General features: G+C 42.6%; 1 protein-coding gene across 1 annotated transcript in view; it reads right to left on the bottom strand.

Moving 5' to 3' along the window:
• The window catches only part of DNAH7 (dynein axonemal heavy chain 7), a 152997-nt gene that overhangs the window by 44225 nt on the left and 91019 nt on the right, over positions 1-17753 (bottom strand). The window contains exons 43-47 of the mRNA XM_081023134.1: positions 16502-16848; positions 12962-13142; positions 9262-9447; positions 1992-2155; positions 537-691 (exon numbers count right to left, since the gene is read on the bottom strand). Of these exons, the coding sequence (XP_080879260.1) occupies positions 537-691; positions 1992-2155; positions 9262-9447; positions 12962-13142; positions 16502-16848 (1033 nt within the window). The remainder of the gene's footprint in view (positions 1-536; positions 692-1991; positions 2156-9261; positions 9448-12961; positions 13143-16501; positions 16849-17753) is intronic.

The raw sequence follows: 17753 nt of genomic DNA, 5'->3' as shown, positions 1-17753 counted from the left end.
ATGGAATACTAAATGGTATCTTTTGTAAAATATGCAGGGAATTATGATATGTGAAATGAACCATGGAAAGAGAAGAAGGGAAGTCATTGACAGCTTAAGGATGTAAAATGAGTATTTAAAATTATAAAGCAGAAAACTCAATAAAAATTAGAGAGAGAGAGAGAGAGAGAGAGAGGAGAGAGAGAGAGAGAGAGAGGTTCCTCGGTCCTGAACTAGAGAAGACTAGGCAAAGCTTGTATTTTGAATACCAGGGCAGGGGCTAGCAATTTAATCAGTAGCTCAATAGCATATATTTCTTGACAAATCAGACTGTGACCAAAGCAGTATAAAGAGGACTGTCACATGCCCCGAACGAAATGAAAAACAAGGATTATAAATTAATTTTCAAGTGCAATAAAAGTTCCACAGGTCTGGTGGTACTGCAACCAGAATTTGGTCAACTATAAAAGCAACCCGCAGTTCTGCTTTTACAATTAATCATCCTGCACTCTCCAAGTTCGTTAGCAGTCTCTGCTTTTCAGGGCCCGGTCGCTTACCAGGTGTGCCAAACTGGACACAGTTTTCTAGCGTTCTCACAAATTCTGTGTCGCTGAGTTTGATGACGTGCAAGCTGTTTGCCTTTTCCATGTGCTTCACCCACTTGTTGGCTTGGCCCTGAGGATCGATCATGAGAGGCCATCTTCTCGCGTTTCTGGAGAGAAAGACATGGGAGAGCACAAAACCTTGCGAACGAGGTTTCACTTGTCTTCTGTGCACTGCAACCCTTATGCATGTTTACTGGGAAGTAAAAACGAATGAACCAACCAGAGATGCCTTAGGGAAATGATCCTGCCCCCTTACCAAGTCGGTAGGCTTGTGTGCCCAACAGCAGCATAACTAGATTTGATGGGGCAAGGGTTAGTAGTAATATATATATATATATATATATATATATATATATATATCCTGTCCATCTGGCTGGGTTTCCCCAGCCACTCTGGGCAGCTTCCAATGTACTTAAAATACATTAAAAAATCAGTCATTAAAAACTTCCCTAAACAGGGCTGCCTTCAGATGTCTTCTAAAAGTCAGATAGTTGCTTATTTCCTTGACATCTGATGGGAAGGCGTTCCACAGGGCAGGCACGGGGGTGAGTGGGTGGGTACCTTTTTAGTGCAAATGAATTCTTACTACTTTCTCAATAGGGATGATACGCTTGTCAAAACGAAGAGCCCATAAATTAATTCTGAGTGAATTAATTAAATTAAATCTGAACGAACCAACATTAATTCCTTTTCACACTTTGTTCCTGTCCCTGTCTCAAAACTTGGGCATGCAGCCGTCTGAGGCCTGGCCACGGGGCAATGTGACCCTCAAACCAAAAAACACTCAGCACCCCTGGTTTAGAGTACAGTGGTAACCTGGTTCTCAAACTTAATCCGTTCTGGAAGTCCGTTCCAAAACCAAAGCATTCCAAAACCAAGGTGGGCTTTCCCATAGAAAGTAATGCAAAATGGATTGATCCATTCCAGACTTTTAAAAACAACCCCTAAAACAGCAATTTAACACGGATTTTACTATCTAATGAGACTGTTGATCCATAAAATGAAAGCAATAAACAATGTACTGCAGTCACACAATCTATCAGTAGCTGAACTGGGTTCCACACAGTCACCAAAACAAAACAAACCCACGAAAACAAAAACGCAAAATAAATAGCAAAAACAAACAGACCTCAGCGTAACATTCAAAACACAAGTGTGGCACTCAAATCAGAAGCGTAACACTCAAAAAGGAGCACGTTCGGCTTCCGAAAAAAGTTCGCAAACCGGAACACTTACTTCCGGGTTTGCGGTGTTTGGGTTCCAAGTTGTTTGAATACCAAGGCGTTTGAGAACCAAGGTACTACTGTATTCCTTCCAGCAGTGGCTGAGATTATATTTTTTTTAAAAAAGCTTTTTTAAAAAAACTATTGAGATTAATGATGTCTGTCTGAAACATCTGCTACTTACGAGATAATAATGCCATTGTCAATGGAAAATGTGTCAGAAGGCAGCCCGGCAATGTTCCAGGCTCGGATTTTAACTGGGTCTCCTAAAGTTGTCGTTAGAGAAAAGTCATCTGAGCAAGGGATGCCTCTTGCCTTCAATGTCAATATCCAGTCCTGTGCTTGGTTCTGCAAGGGAAGGGCGGCAAGTGTTAGCCAAAGTCACCTTCGGCCGCTGCTAGATCTGCATGAGAAGCAATGCCAGTCTTGGCAGTCCAAAGCATTAGAGCTCACTGCCAAAGTCTTGTCGCCTTTGGTGACTGCAAGGGCAAGTCTGTGTGTTCCTCCTTACAATTCTAAACAGTATGCTTGCCACCAGTTATTACGGGGACAATACAGAAATCCAAGAGCTACTTCAAAGTAGAGCTCTCACCCAGTTAGAAGAAATCTTAGTCAATTAATCATGGGCATTTCTTTTCTTTTTTTATAAAATATTTATTGAGGTTTAAACATTGCAAAAAAAACAGAAGAAAAACAAAAGAAAAATATGAGCAATAAACGATTACAAAACCTCAAAAACAAAAATAAATACAGTAGTACAAAACATCAACAATACCAAAAAGAAAAAGAAAAGAAAACAAAAACATTAAAAAAAGAAAACCCAAAAAAAGAACAAACTAACATACAAAAGAACCACATATTTTCATATCCTTATCTTTCATTTGCTTATTTCCTCGACTTCCTCACACCTCCTTTTTTGTATTCTAGTTCAATTAAATATTCCAGCAAGTCCTTTCCCTCTTTCACAAATTTAGTTCCATGATTTAATTTAACGCAATTTTAAACTTAAATTTACCTCTTTACCCAATGTCAATCTATTCATACTTAATTCTTTATAATATTTCTACTAAAGTCATATAACTTCTTTCCAGCATCTTTCTAACATTCATTAATTTTGGAATATTTCTGTAAATAAACTTTGAATTTTTTCCAATCTTCTTCCACCGACTCTTCTCCCTGGTCTCGGATTCTGCCAGTCATTTCCGCCAATTCCATGTAGTCCATCAGCCTCATCTGCCATTCTTCCCTGGTAGGTAGGTCTTGTGTCTTCCAGTGCTTTGCAATGAGTCTTCTTGCTGCTGTTGTAGCATACATGAAAAAAACTCTGTCCTTCTTTGGCACCAATTGGCCCACCATGCCCAGGAGAAAGGCCTCTGGTTTCTTTAAGAAGGTATATTTAAATACCTTTTTCATTTCATTATAGATCATCTCCCAGAATGCCTTAATCTTTGGGCATGTCCACCAGAGGTGAAAGAAAGTACCTTCAGTTTCATTGCATTTCCAACATTTATTATCAGGCAAGTGATAAATTTTTGCAAGCTTGAGTGGTGTTATGTACCACCTGTAAATAATTTTCATTAAATTCTCTTTTAAGGCATTGCATGCCGTAAACTTCATACCAGTGGTCCATAACTGTTCCCAGTCAGCCATCATAATGTTATGTCCAACATCCTGTGCCCATTTAATCATAGCAGATTTCACCATTTCATCCTGAGTATTCCATTTCAATAGCAAGTTATACATTCTTGACAAATTCTTAACTTTAGGGTCTAACAATTCTGTTTCCAGCTTTGATTTTTCCACTTGAAAACCTAATTTTTTGTCCTGATTATATGCCTCCATTATTTGATAATAATGGAGCCAATCTCGCACTCTGTTTTTTAATTTTTCAAAGCTCTGTAATTTTAATCTGTCACCCTCTTGTTCCAAGATTTCCCAATACTTCGGCCATTTGGCCTCCATATTGAGTTTTTTCTGGGCCTTTGCCTCCATAGGTGACAGCCATCTTGGGGTTTTGTTTTCTAACAAATCCTTATATCTTATCCAGACATTAAACAGTGCTTTTCTTACAATATGGTTTTTGAACGCTTTGTGTGCTTTGACCTTATCATACCACAAATATGCATGCCAACCAAATACATTATTGAAACCTTCCAAATCCAAAACGTCCGTATTTTCAAGAAGCATCCATTCTCTCAGCCAGCAAAAAGCGGCTGATTCATAGTAAAGTTTTAAGTCTGGCAGGGCAAATCCACCTCTTTCTTTAGCATCAGTTAAAATCTTAAATTTTATACGGGGCTTCTTGCCCTGCCAGACAAATCTGGAAATATCTCTCTGCCACTTCTTGAAACAGTCCATTTTGTCCAAAATTTGCAGTGATTGGAACAGAAATAACATTCTTGGCAATACATTCATTTTTATCACAGCAATTCGGCCTAGCAACGATAACTTCAAATTTGACCATATTTCTAAATCTTTTTTCACTTCAGTCCAACATTTTTCATAGTTATCCTTAAATAAATTCACATTCTTAGCAGTCATATTAACCCCTAAATATTTCACTTTCTTGACCAATGTCAGACCTCTCTCTCTGAAACTTCTCTCTCTCAATCACGTTCAGATTTTTCTCCAGGACTTTAGTTTTCATCTTATTCAACTTAAAACCTGCTACCTGACCAAATTCTTGAATCAATTCTAGTACTCTTTTCGTGCTTGATTCTGGCTCCTGTAAAGTCAGTACTAAGTCATCTGCAAATGCTTTCAGTTTGTACTGTTTAGCTCCCACTTGTATACCTTTAACCAATTGGTCCCTTCTAATCATATTTAACAGAACCTCCAGGACCGAAATAAAAAGCAATGGAGAGATTGGGCAACCCTGTCGTGTTCCTTTCTCAATCTTAAATTCTTCCGTCACTACGTTATTCACAATTAATTTAGCCCTTTGTTCTGAATAAATTGCACCTATACCATTTCCAAAACTTTTACCAACCCCCATCCCCGATAAATTCTTCTTCATAAAACTCCAAGAAATATTGTCAAAGGCTTTCTCCGCGTCCACAAAAATCAAAACTGCTTTGGTATTAATCTTCACTTGTAGCTTTTCTAAAATATTAATTATATTCCTCGTATTATCAGACAAATGCCTGCCCGGGAGAAAGCCCGCTTGGTCTTTATGGATTTCTTCTGCTAACACCTTTTTTAGTCTTTTAGCCAAAATATCTGCAAAAATTTTGTAATCCACATTAAGCAGTGATATGGGACGGTAGTTTTTGAGTTGCGTCTTTTCGGACTCTGATTTTGATATAAGTGTAATATATGCTTCTTTCCACGACTCCGGTGCCTTTTTCCCTTCCAATATTTCATTACAGACTTCCTTTAATGGTTGTATTAACCATTCTTTCAAAGTTCTGTAGTATCTAGAAGTCAGTCCATCCGGTCCTGGAGATTTACCTAATTGCATATTCTGAATGGCCCCTTCTACTTCCTGATCCGTTATTTTGTAATCAAGCATTAATTTATTTTCTTGAGATATTTTTTGTAGTCCATTTATTTCCAGGAATTTATCAATGTCCATTTCATTCTGCTTTTCTTGTGTATATAATTGTTTGAAATACCTCTGGAAGCACCTTCTAATTTCAACTGGATTCTGTATATTCTTTCCTTCCACTTCCAGATTTGTAATAGTATTTAGTTTTTGTCTTTTTTTCAATTGCCAAGCCAGCAGTTTCCCACACTTATTTGCCAATTCAAATGTCTTTTGTCTCATCTGTTTAATCTTCCATTCTATTTCCTGGTTCATCAATTTCATATATTGTACTTGGTAAAGCTTTATTTTTTTTAAGATCTCCTGGGACTTTGGTTTCACCCTCAATTTCTTCTCTCCTTCCTTTATTTTTTCCAAAATTTTATCTTTTTTCTCATTTTGCCTTTTCTACTTAATTGCATTCTGTTGTATCAAAAAACCTCTCATTACGGTTTTACTTGCGTCCCAGATTACTCTTTTTTCCACTGAAGTGTTCATATTTATCTCGAAATAATCTTTCAAAAATTTTGGGCCTTTTTAATGAATTCATCATTCCTGAACAAAGAGTCATTCATCCTCCATCTGAAGGATCCAGTTGGCATTAATTTCATTTCCATCTTCACCGCATTATGGTCAGAGCTGGTCTTTGGGCAAATTTCAGCCTTGCTGATCTTTGGAGCCAGTCCTCTAGTTACCCAGATTTGGTCGATTCTTGTCCATGTCATTTTTGCCTCCGAGAAGAAAGTTCCCTCTCTTCCCAGAGGATTCTTCATTCTCCAAACGTCAATTAAGTCCAAATTATCAGTCATGTCAAAAAATGTTTTTGGTAGTCTTCCATCCTTGGTGATTGTTTGTCTTTGCGCCTTATCCATATTCGTAGATACGACACCATTCATGTCTCCCATCAAAATCATATTGTAATCCATATAGTCCATCAAGATTTCATGTAACTTTTTGAAGAATTCCGATTTCCCTTCATTTGGTGCACAGATACCTATCACCAGATACCTATCTCCTTGTAATTGGATTTCAATTGCTACCAGTCTTCCTTGTTCATCTTTGAAGATAAATTTAGGTGATAGGTTCTCCTTTGCATAGAGAACCACTCCTCTTTTTTTAACTTTATCTGATGAAATAAATTCTTGACCTAATTTCTTGTTGCTTAATAATTTCCTGTGTAATCTTGTCACATGCGTTTCTTGTAAGCAAATTAAGTCCAATTGCTCTTTTTTCAATAAATGAAACACTCGTCGCCTTTTCTCCAAAATGTTGAGGCCATGGACATTCCAACTCAGGGCCTGCAGCGTCATCCTGTGGCTACTTTGGTACTCCCCCAACTGCCCCCAGATCTTGTTCCTCTGCTGTTGGTAGTAACGTTAGCTCCTTATCGGGGGGGTCCAAACCGAAAGACAATGATGAAATGTCCAAGGTATCCAAAGTATCTTTTTTTGGTGATGCTCTCTTCCGTACTCTTTGCTCCAATCCTCTGTCTGGTGACCCTCTTTCCGGTGATGTTGGCTCTTTTCCGATTCCCTTCTGTAGGTCTTCTTCGTGGTTGTGCAAGAACTTTGTTTTATCCTCTAATGATCTTATCTTTATTTTTCTTCCTTTAAAGCTAAAAGATAGGCCTTGAGGAAATTCCCACCGAAAGTTGATTCTGTTCCTTCTCAGCAGTTCAACCAAATCTCTAAAATTAAATCTCAAATCTAAAAGATATTTGGGAATATCTTTAAATATCTCCACTCTAAATTTGTGTATTGTCAAGGCCTCCTCGTAATGCCAACTCAAAATTTTATCCCTCTCTTCCTTTGATCTGAGTGTAATCAAACAGTCTCTTATTCTGTTCTTCTCCTTCTTCCCTCCTCTTCCCAGTCTGAAGGCTCTCACAATTTTAAACTCCTCTTTTTGTAGGTCCCGATTCCAAAAGGCTGCAAATTCCTCTGTGAGAAAGTCTATCAAGGAGTCTTTTTCTAGTTCAGGTACTCCCCGAATTCTCAGATTTGTCTGTTTCTCCTTGAGCTCAAACATAGAAAGCATCTGCTTCTGGTCATGTACTTGTTTCCACACATCCGGGACCTCTGTTTCCAATTGTGCTACTTTCGCTTCCACCGTAGCAATCTTTTCCTTAGCTTCCTCTGCAGTCTGCCTAGTTGAATTAGATTCCTTAACTAGTGTCTCAATAGCTTCTGTATTAGAATTAACTTTTGTTCCACACTTTTTATACTTTGTGTATTTTGGTCCAATTTTTGTGAATTTTGGTCCAATTTTTTATTCATTTGTTCCAAATAATTGTTAATTTTGCTTAAAACAAGAGCCCAATCTTCTTCCGAGGGCATTCCTCCTTTTGATTTGGTATACATTGGCACAGCTGCAGAGGGAACAGGGGGGCCAGATGTAGAGGCTCTCCGAAAGGTCCTGCCGGATCTAGTTATCTTTTCCTGTAATGAGTCTATTTTTTCCTTCCCATCTGCCATAACACTCAAGGCTCTCAAGGTCAGATACAATTCCCAGGGTTTTGTCTTTAAAACTGGAAAATTCCACTCCTTGTAACAGTCTCAAAGTCCTCCTCTAGAGGGAAGTAGTTGTTGTTTATCTTATATTAGTCCAAAGTATCCTTTTCTTTTTCTTTTTCTCTTTAAAGTTACTCTAACAAATTATGCCAGTATGTTTAATATCAAACTTGAGTTCAGAAACATAGTTGAAACTTTTAAGCCAAGAGAAAATAATTGAAACAATGTTTCACTCATTGACAGTTAGTCTATTCGCAGTCAATGTGGAGCTCCACAATGCAGCAATTTTAATGGCTGCCGTTCCCAGGTTCCGAGCGGTGAAACGTTAACTTTTACCCTCTTTTTCTGCAGGGAAATAATGTCCAGAAGTCCCCCCCTTTTCCCCTGCAGCCAAGGGGGGGGGGGGTTCGCTAGTTTTATGCTGAAGATTTAGATGTCAAAAGCAGTCTTTCAGGCTTTAGTTTAAAACTCCTTGCTTCCCACTATTTACAAAGAAAGGAAGGCGGACTTCCTGTTTTACACCTCCCCCGTTCGTAGCCAAATTCAGCTTGTTAAAAGTCCAATTCCTTCACTTTACTCACAGGTAGTTACTTTAGATCCAAATGTCCACAGGAAAAAGGTCAGCGCTCCCCGGCAATGGCTGTGCGGCTTCACTCCGTGAAAGTAGCATTCAGTTCGCAGCACCGCGCCGCTCACCCCACTTCGCTCCGGAGCCCTTAAAAAGGATTCCCCACGAGTAGGGGGATGCTCCAGGTGCCCTGCCGAACCCCCACGTTCTCAGGCTTCTTCCACCTGAGATTTCTGACGGGTCCCCGCCTTTGCCGTGGCGGGCGACCCAGTTTTCACGGAGCTAGTTCCTCCGCTTAGAGGAACTCCGCCATTAGCCACTGGCGCTGTCCCTGGAAGTCTAATCATGGGCATTTCAGGCAATCAGTTGATTAGTAAATAATCCATTAAATCCGCACATATCTGCATATAAGGAAGAAAACCTTAACTTTCAACTAGAAGTGAAAATGATCTCGTAAAGAAGCGTGGCCATTTAAACTGCTAGCATGAAGTTGGAGTCCCATCAAAGAAAAGGACAGAAGTATCTAGCCTCTGCTCGATTATTTCCCCCATTCTCTGACTTCATCTATTCTAACCTGTCGGAACCAAACCTGAAAGTCTCATTAGTCTCATTCATTTGCGAGAGCAAAGAGGAGCCACCCATTTTGCTGATGATCCTGCTCTGGAAAAAGTCCCAGAGTTGTGTTCCCCTGTGTTCCTTCTCTTACAGAAAACACCAAGTTTTATTTTAATCTCTTTACTTCTGTTCCAGATTCAGTTAAACATCTGGCCAAGCTGGGGGAAACCAGCTGCTTATTTGGTATAGAAACATTTCAATCACACACAAAAATGTCATTTATTCCTTCATTCCTTACCTGACGGTAGCTGGATGTGAAGGCTCCCAGATAAGCCACAATGCCTGATGAGATGAGGATATCGCCTGTCAAATTGATATACTGCTTTCCGAGTTCCAAAGCTGTCTGGCTCCAGCGGGTTTTCTCACCTCCAAGGCCACCAAGTAATTTTTCTGCTCGGTCCAGCTTTTTGCTGCACAGGTCAACCTTAAAATCAAAACATAAACTTTGGGCAAAATACTTTGCAGCTATTGTTACCGCAGATTTTGCTTTTAATGCTTCTGAGAGCAAGCACAGATGCATTGATTTTGCCAGGTTATATTATTATTTCTCAATAAAATAAATGGCCTTTGGATTTGAAGTTGCAATGCCTTAAGGGGGGAAAGTGGGGAAGAAAACGTGTGTGACAGATTGTCATGGCTGAATTCAGCAAGGTCTATGGCATTTCCATTCTTCTTTCCTTCAAATAAATTATTGCCTTCCGCCTGAAATGTGAAATTGATAATGGATTTATATGTGATACAGAAAACAGTAGCATCTGAAAAAGCAATGCATAGCTCATGAAAGCATTGTGCTGACTTACGAAGGTCACTTTCATATGAATGCAGCCCATGAGCTAAACGCAGACTGAATTTTCTATCGGCTTCTCAAATATGTCTGCCGATATTGGAGATTTTGGAAACGCAGCACAGGGTTGCAAATTCACACAGGGACCAACATTGTCTGCTGGCTGTGAATCTATGCTGCAAACATTCTTGGCTAATGAGAAAGGGAGGAAGAAAAGGAATCTGGGAGAGACCTGGACCTAGGGACTCCTCCTTCTCCCTTGTTTCTTCTTTTAAACTCCCCAGATTTGGTAGGAAAAATTCAGGCATACAGGCAGAAGCTGTACCTCTGCCAGACTAAAGTCCAACACACAAAGAAGTCGTAGTTGCATGCTACAAAGAGAGACTCCCTTGGGTTCATTTTCTCTTCACCTTTATTCCATTTCCAAGCACAATTCAAAGCGTTGGTGCTAACCTTGAAAGCCGTAAACGACCTTGACCCAGAAGGAGCATCTCCACCACCATCGTTCAGCCTGGACACTGAGGTCCAGCTCCAAGGGCCTTCTGGCGGTTCCCTCCCTGCAAGAAGTCAGGTTACAGGGAACCAGGCAGAGGGCCTTCTTGGTAGTCGCACCTGCCCTGTGGAACTCCCTCCCATCAGATGTCAAGGAAATAAACAACTACAGTGGTACCTCTGGTTAGGTACTTAATTTGTTCCAGAGGTCCGTTCTTAACCTGAAACTGTTCTTAACCTGAAGCACCACTTTAGCTAATGGGGCCTCCCTCTGCTGCCGCACCGCTGCCAGGCGATTTCTGTTCTCATCCTGAAGCAAAGTTCTTAAGCAGAGGTACTATTTCTGGGTTAGTGGAGTCTGTAACCTGAAGCGTATGTAACCTGAAGTGTATGTAACCCGAGGTGCCACTGTATCTGGCTTTCAGGGAAGTTTTTAATGTTTGATGCTTTATCGTGTTTTTAATATTCTGTTTCCCAGAGTGGCTGGGAAAACCCAGCTGGATGGGTGGGGTATAAAAAATAAATTATTATTATTATTATTATTATTATTATTATTATTATTCAGATGCTTCCATGTTCCAGCAAAAGGCGTATCTCTGCATTGCAGGGGGTTCCAACCAAACAATTATTTGATTCTGTGTTCCACACCATAAACCTGCGTCTTTCTGCTTTGCATTGTGTTCCTGGGTGACAAGGGCCTTACTAGACAGATCAGACCAAGGGTCAATCTAATCCAGACCATAAATTCAAAGCACTAGGATACTACTGCAACAATCATGGCTTCGCCTAGCAGCTGTAGTTTGTTCAGGGTGCTCAGAGTTGTCAGGAGACCTCTATTCATCTCACAGAGCTAGAGTTCCCTGGGAGGGTTGACTGTCAGACTGTCAGCCAGTACTATAGGAGGGAGGATGGAAAGGGATGGAGAACGAAGACCAACAGCAAGAGGAAAGAGGCAGGAAGAGGAGAGCGAAGTGTGGAAAGGTGGAAGCCAGTGTGACTGTGGGAGAGGAGGAGGAGGAGGAGAATGCTGTTAAGGGAGAAAAGGAACCAGAAATTGGAGGAGAGAGAGAAGTAAGAGGGCAAATGGAGGAGGATCAGAAAGGGAGCAAAACACCTTACCAAGGACCCCTTTTGGGAAGCCTGTCTAATGCTGGCAGGCTCTATGGATCCCTTCTCCTCGGGTATTCAGGGGGGTCAGATAGACCTGTGTAGAATAGGAGCTATCCATTGCACACAGACCCTCTCTGACAAAAGACCGAGTTCACATACGGCTTGGAACTGACATCACTGCTACCTAGCATGGCAGCAAATCCAGAGATCTAGGGAGCTCATTAAAGCCCGTGGCCTAAATTTGTCTTCTCTTTAAAGGTAAAGGTAAAGGGACCCCTGACCATTAGCGCTCATCTCGCTTTACTGGCCGAGGGAGCCGGCGTACAGCTTCTGGGTCATGTGACAAGCATGACTAAGCCGCTTCTGGCGAACCAGACCAGCGCACCTAAACACCGTTCACCTTCCCGCTTTGACCTGCTTTAGAACTGCTAGGTTGTCAGGAGCAGGGACCGAGCAAAGGAAGCTCACTCCATTGCGGGAATTCGAACCGCCGACCTTCTGATCGGCAAGCCCTAGGCTCTGTGGTTTAGACCACAGCGTAGCATTAACTAAGGCAATACTCACCGGCAATACAAAAAAGGCAATACGCACCGGCCAACAGGCACGGCATAAGACGGTTCAGAAACTTCAGCTAGTGCAGAATTCAGTGGCCAGGTCGCTCACCGGAACAAGGCGGTTTGACTATATTACACCGATCCTAGTCCAGCCGCACTGGCTACCAATTAGTTTCCAAGCCCAATTCAAAGTGCTGGTTTTGACCTATAAAGCCTTAAAAGGCTCAGGACCGCAATACCTCAAGGACTGCATCTTTCCATATGAACCTCCCTGGACCCTGAGATCATCTTCTGAGGCCCTCCTCCTCAAGAGGTCCAGAGGGTGGCAACACGAGAATGGGCCTTCTCTGCAGTGGCTCCCCGTCTATGGAATGCTCTCCCCAGGGAAGTTTGCCTGGCACCTTCATTATACACCTTTAGGCGCCAGGCAAAAACATTCCTTTTTAACCAGGCCTTTGGTTGATCTTATTGACATCCAGAACCCTTTTAGAATGTGGCTTTTGGGGGCGGGGTGAGGTATTGGGTTACTGCTTTTGGTTTGATTTTATATGTTGTGGTCTTGTTGTGAACCGCCCTGAAACCTCCGGGTATAGGGCAGTGTATAAGTTGGATGAATAAATAATCCCAGCACAGAGTCTTCCATAAAACAGGCACCCCCAAACTCGGCCCTCCAGCTGTTTTGGGACTACAATTCCCATCATCCATGACCACTGGTCCTGATAGCTAGGGATGATGGGAGTTGTAGTCCCAAAACAGCTGGAGGCTCGAGTTTGGGGATGCCTGCATAAAGTGTCTCTTGATGCAACTGACTCTGGAGGCTGCCAGGAAGAAAATGGCAAAAGGAAAACCGTCTTCCACCAGAGCTTCTCAGGATCAAAGTCTCTGAATTTTTAAATGGCGCATCTGATTGCCAGATGCCTGACAGCCCTGCTGAAGGTCAGGACAGAGACACCCTAAATAAATAACACGAACCTACGAGCCGACTCCATGTTATTTACCTGGTTCTCTAGGTCTGCTTTCTCCTGCTTCTTTTGTTCCAGTGTCTTTTGAAGTTTCGCGAGCTTGTCCTGAACTTCCTTCAGGGCTGCTTGTTTCTTTCTCAAACCATCCATAGCAATCTTCAGCTCCCCTTCGGCTGCGCTCAGCTTTATCTTCTTAGGGGCAACAACTTTGGCCACTCTGACGAAATGGAAACATGTCACAGAGACCGTTTTTAGGCATTCACATGCAAACAAAACACAATTTATGCCCCATTTTTGCATCAAGACTCCCCCCCCCACCACACACAGAGCCACACGCATGGCAATTTTTGAGGTATTAGTTTTTGTACTTCCTTCTCCCTAAAACACTTGTTTTTGTAGGCACTCAAACTTTAAAATACTATTTAATGCATTTTAAATCACAAAATATGGAGAAGTGCAAAAACAGAAAAGTAACTGTGTTGTAATCTACGTATTAGCCTGAAAAGCATGTATCAGGTTGGCTTACTAAAAGATGCTGATTGAACAAAATCCTTGAGCATCCCAACTAAATTCTGAGACTGTCTGTTCCACTGTCCAGCAGCTATATTATTATTAATTAAATTTGTGTACTGTCCTATACCTGCAGGTCTCAAGGAGGTTCACAACATAAAACCACAATAAAAGGTAAAGGGGTCCCTGACCGTTAAGTCCAGTCACGGACAACTCTGGGGTTGCGGCGCTCATCTTCCTTTACTGGCCGAGGGAGCCAGCGTTTGTCCACAGACAGCTTCCGGGTCATGTGGCCAGCATGACTAAGCCGCTTCTGGTGAACCAGAGCAGCGCACGGAAACGCCGTTTACCTTTCCGCTGGAGCGGTACCTATTTATATACTTGCACTTTGATGTGCTTTCGAACTGCTAGGTGGGCAGGAGCTGGGACTGAGCAACAGGAGCTCACCCTGTCACGGGGATTCAAACCGCCGACCTTCCGATCAGCAAGCCCTATCTATATAAAACCACAATATAAAATATATAAAATATAAAAAAACCACAATATAAAAACACAAAATACAGAATAAAAATAGAAAACATGAACAACCCAATAACCACCACCCCTTGCTCCCCAACACATTTTAAAAGGGCATTGGGTGTCAATCAGCCAATTAGTAATGTTGTTTAGTGAGGTCAAAAGTATATTGTTGCTGTTTGCTCACAAGTAAGGCTGCCCTATCTCTCTCTTGCTAGGTGTTTGCGCATAAAGAATGCTGATAGTCAGCTGGCGTCCCTGGAGCCAGGAGTGTAGATCATCACATCTACCGGGCAAAAGCAGATGGATGCTCAGACTACTTCTATGTATTCAAGTGCGTCTGGCAGCTCTGAACGGGGGACCCTCAGACTTCCTGTGTGAGGTTGGTGGAGAAGGCCCAATCACACAGGATTCCTGATTCGGGGGGAGCTTGTAAGCATTGCTGAATGCAGTGAAGTCATGAGGGGAGGGATGGTGCATGCAGCCCTGCCTACAGATTATTATTATCAGGGGTGTCTTGCCCATAGAGGCAAGTGGCGCGGGGCGCCGGGGCGCCACGTTCTGGAGGGCACCAGGGAAGAGGTGGAGGCTGATACCTCCCGGAATCAGCTCACTGCCCTCGCCCGCCTCCGCCATGCCGAAGCAGCGCAGCGCTCAGAGCCTCTGCCTGCCGTGGCCACCACTGCACGGGCCCAGGGAAGAGGCAGAGGCTGGGCGCAGCGCCTCCCAGCATCAGCTCACTGCCCTCGCCCACCTCACCGAAGCGCCCGGAGCCTCCGCCTCTTCCCTGCTGGAAGAGCCGCCCTCCAGCCGCTGCCCGCCTCCTCCAGCCCCGCAAAGCTGCCAGCAGCGCCGTAAAAAGGTCGGCAGCTCTGGGAAATGGGAGGGGGGCGCCAGAGGGATCTTTGCACCACGGCGCCAGATATACTTAAGACGGCCCTGATTATTATTAATAATAAGAAATAATAATAATAATACTACAGTCATACCTCAGGATACAGTGGTATCTCGCAAGACGAATGCCTCGCAAGACAAAAAACTCGCTAGACGAAAGGGTTTTTTGTTTTTTGAGCTGCTTCGCAAGACGATTTCCCCTATGGGCTTGCTTCGCAAGACGGAAACGTCTTGCAAGTTTGTTTCCTTTTTCTTAACACCGTTAATACAGTTGCGACTTGACTTTGAGGAGCAACTCATAGAACGCGGTGTGGTAGCCTTTTTTGAGGTTTTTAAAGACTTTGGTGATTTTTGAAGCTTTTCCAAAACTTTCCCAACACCGTGCTTCGCAAGACGAAAAAAATCGCAAGACGACAAAACTCACGGAACGAATTAATTTCGTCTTGCGAGGCACCACTGTAAATATGCTTCAGGCTGAGCACTTTCGGGCTGCGCTCCGCGGCGACCCAGAAGTAACAGAGCACGTTACTTCCGGGTTTCGCCGCTCGTACATGCGCAGTCAAAATGACATCACATGCATGCGCGAAAGCGGCAAAACGTGACCCGCGCACGCGCAGACGCGCTGTCGCGTCTTACGTTCTGTTCAGGATGCGAATGGGGCTTCGGGACGGATCCCATTCGCATCCCGAGGTACCACTGTATTAATACAGTCATACCTTGGAAGTTGAACGGAATCTGTTCCAGAAGTCCATTTGACTTCCAAAACGTTTGGAAACCAAACCACGGCTTCCGATTGGCTTCAGGAAGCCAATCGGAAGCTGGGGAAGCCCCTTCGGACATTCAGCTTACAAAAGTAGTTCGCAAAACAGAACACTCACTTCCAGGTTTGCAATGTTTGGGAGCCAAAACGTTCTAGAACTAAGCTGTTAGAAAACCAAGGTACGACTGTAATAATAATAATAATAATAGGGTGGCAGTTTGCTCCTGAAACTTTGGTGAAGAAGGAGCAAGAAAAAGAAATATCTAGCAAGACAAAATCCTTCATTCATATCTAAACAGGCCATGCAAAGCTCTCTTACAATGACGACTTTAATATGGGCCCTGAAGTTCTTCCAAACTGCCTTTAACTGATATTTTAGTCCTGCGTATCTTAACGTTTTATGCCGTGCTTTGAGATTCCTCTCAAGACCACCACAAACACATTCCTTTAACTGCTGCTGTTGTAATATTTGTAGATGCTTCCGTGTTTTATAGATTGTGGTTTTATGGGTTTGCGACGCGTTATTGGGTTTTGTTAAGTTGTGGGTGAACATATCAGACGACACAGCGATTCTTTAAACGGCTCTTGTTTATTCACAGGCCAGAACAGAACTGAACTGAAGGGTTCAGCCAGCCTGCTTATATAGAGCTCCACTAGAACGTAACAATAACCATTTTCTGTAACTATCCAATCACTGAACGTCACTTTCAATCCCTTATTTGCATATGTGGACCTGAGTGAAAACTATCTACAGTATCCCCCTGCTGACCCAGGGTGAGAACTTCAGTACATAACAGGTTTTATGTTATTAAATATGCTGTGAGGAAGGCACCTTGGGAGGGGTAAGGCGACCTCTCAAAGCTGAAATGAATGACTGCTCTTAAAGAAGGACTTACTTATCGTAGGAATCCATGGCAATGACCCATTTGCATAGGCCTTCTGCGGCCGTGGAAGCATTCCGGATCTTCTCTGGCACAAACTCAGGATTGGTGATATACTGTTTTCTAATGATGCTCATGTATGCTGGAGGGATGTTGTCCTTGTCGTACTCATGAAGTGACTGCAAAAATCTCATGTCCCCCAGGAGTTTCTTAGCAGGACCCCAGAAATCTTCTATCTTTTTCCCTGTACCTGTGGGGTCTGGAATTTTATCTGCCTTGATGCCTTTCAAGATGCAAATTGTTTCCATGACAAGCTCACGCCAGCGGGAGGGGCTCTTCATCGACTTCACAACAGTGATATCCTTAAAAGAAATCATAGTTCTTCCATTCTCTAGAATTCTCTAGCATTCTACTAGATTTCATCTCAATATATCCACATCAATGTGGTTAGCATCAGAAATCTTGCAGCAAATGCACCATCAATTTCACATCTCACATTCCCCCCCTCCCCAGCTTTTATTCTCATTCCTACCTTACCTCACCACCATCTACATCAGGGGTCAGCAACCTTTTTCAGCCGTGGTGGGCCAGACTATTTTTTGGGGGGTGGGGATGAACAAATTCCTATGCCCCACAAATAACCCAGAGATGCATTTTAAATAAAAGCACACATTCTACTCATGTAAAAACACCAGGCAGGCCCCACAAATAACCCAGAGATGCATTTTAAATAAAAGAATAAAAGCACACATTCTACTCATGTAAAAACACCAGGCAGGCCCCACAAATAACCCAGAGGTGCATTTTAAATAAAAGGACACATTCTGCTCATGTAAAAATACGCTGATTCATGGACCGTCCATGGGCCGAATTTAGAAGGCAATTGGGCCGCATCCGGCCCCCGGGCCTTCAGTTGCCTACCCCTGATCTACATGTTGCACAAATGTTAAGTTTAGGGAAGCTTTTTCTAATATACACCAAAAACCTATCTGAGCCATTTTGTCTGAGGCAAAATGGCCATTGCAAAACAAAGGAATACTACTACAGTACAATCACAAATTGTTCCCCATGGCTTCTTCCGACAGCATCTGGTATTGTTCTGTCTGCATTAAGATAGATTCCAAAATGTGGAACTGTCACAGTTAGACTGACAAATCAACGACATACCTTTCCTTCCTTTAAATATCATTTTCTTTCAAAGCTGATATTGCAGCCATAGTAGCCAACTCCTACGGGCCGAGATCCCTTTGGGTCAATTCTGCAGGGC

This window comes from Podarcis pityusensis, assembly GCF_964106645.2.
Source record: "Podarcis pityusensis genome assembly, chromosome: 1".
In the NCBI taxonomy this organism is placed as follows: domain Eukaryota; kingdom Metazoa; phylum Chordata; class Lepidosauria; order Squamata; family Lacertidae; genus Podarcis; species Podarcis pityusensis.
This window is presented reverse-complemented; position numbering and strand designations above follow the sequence as displayed.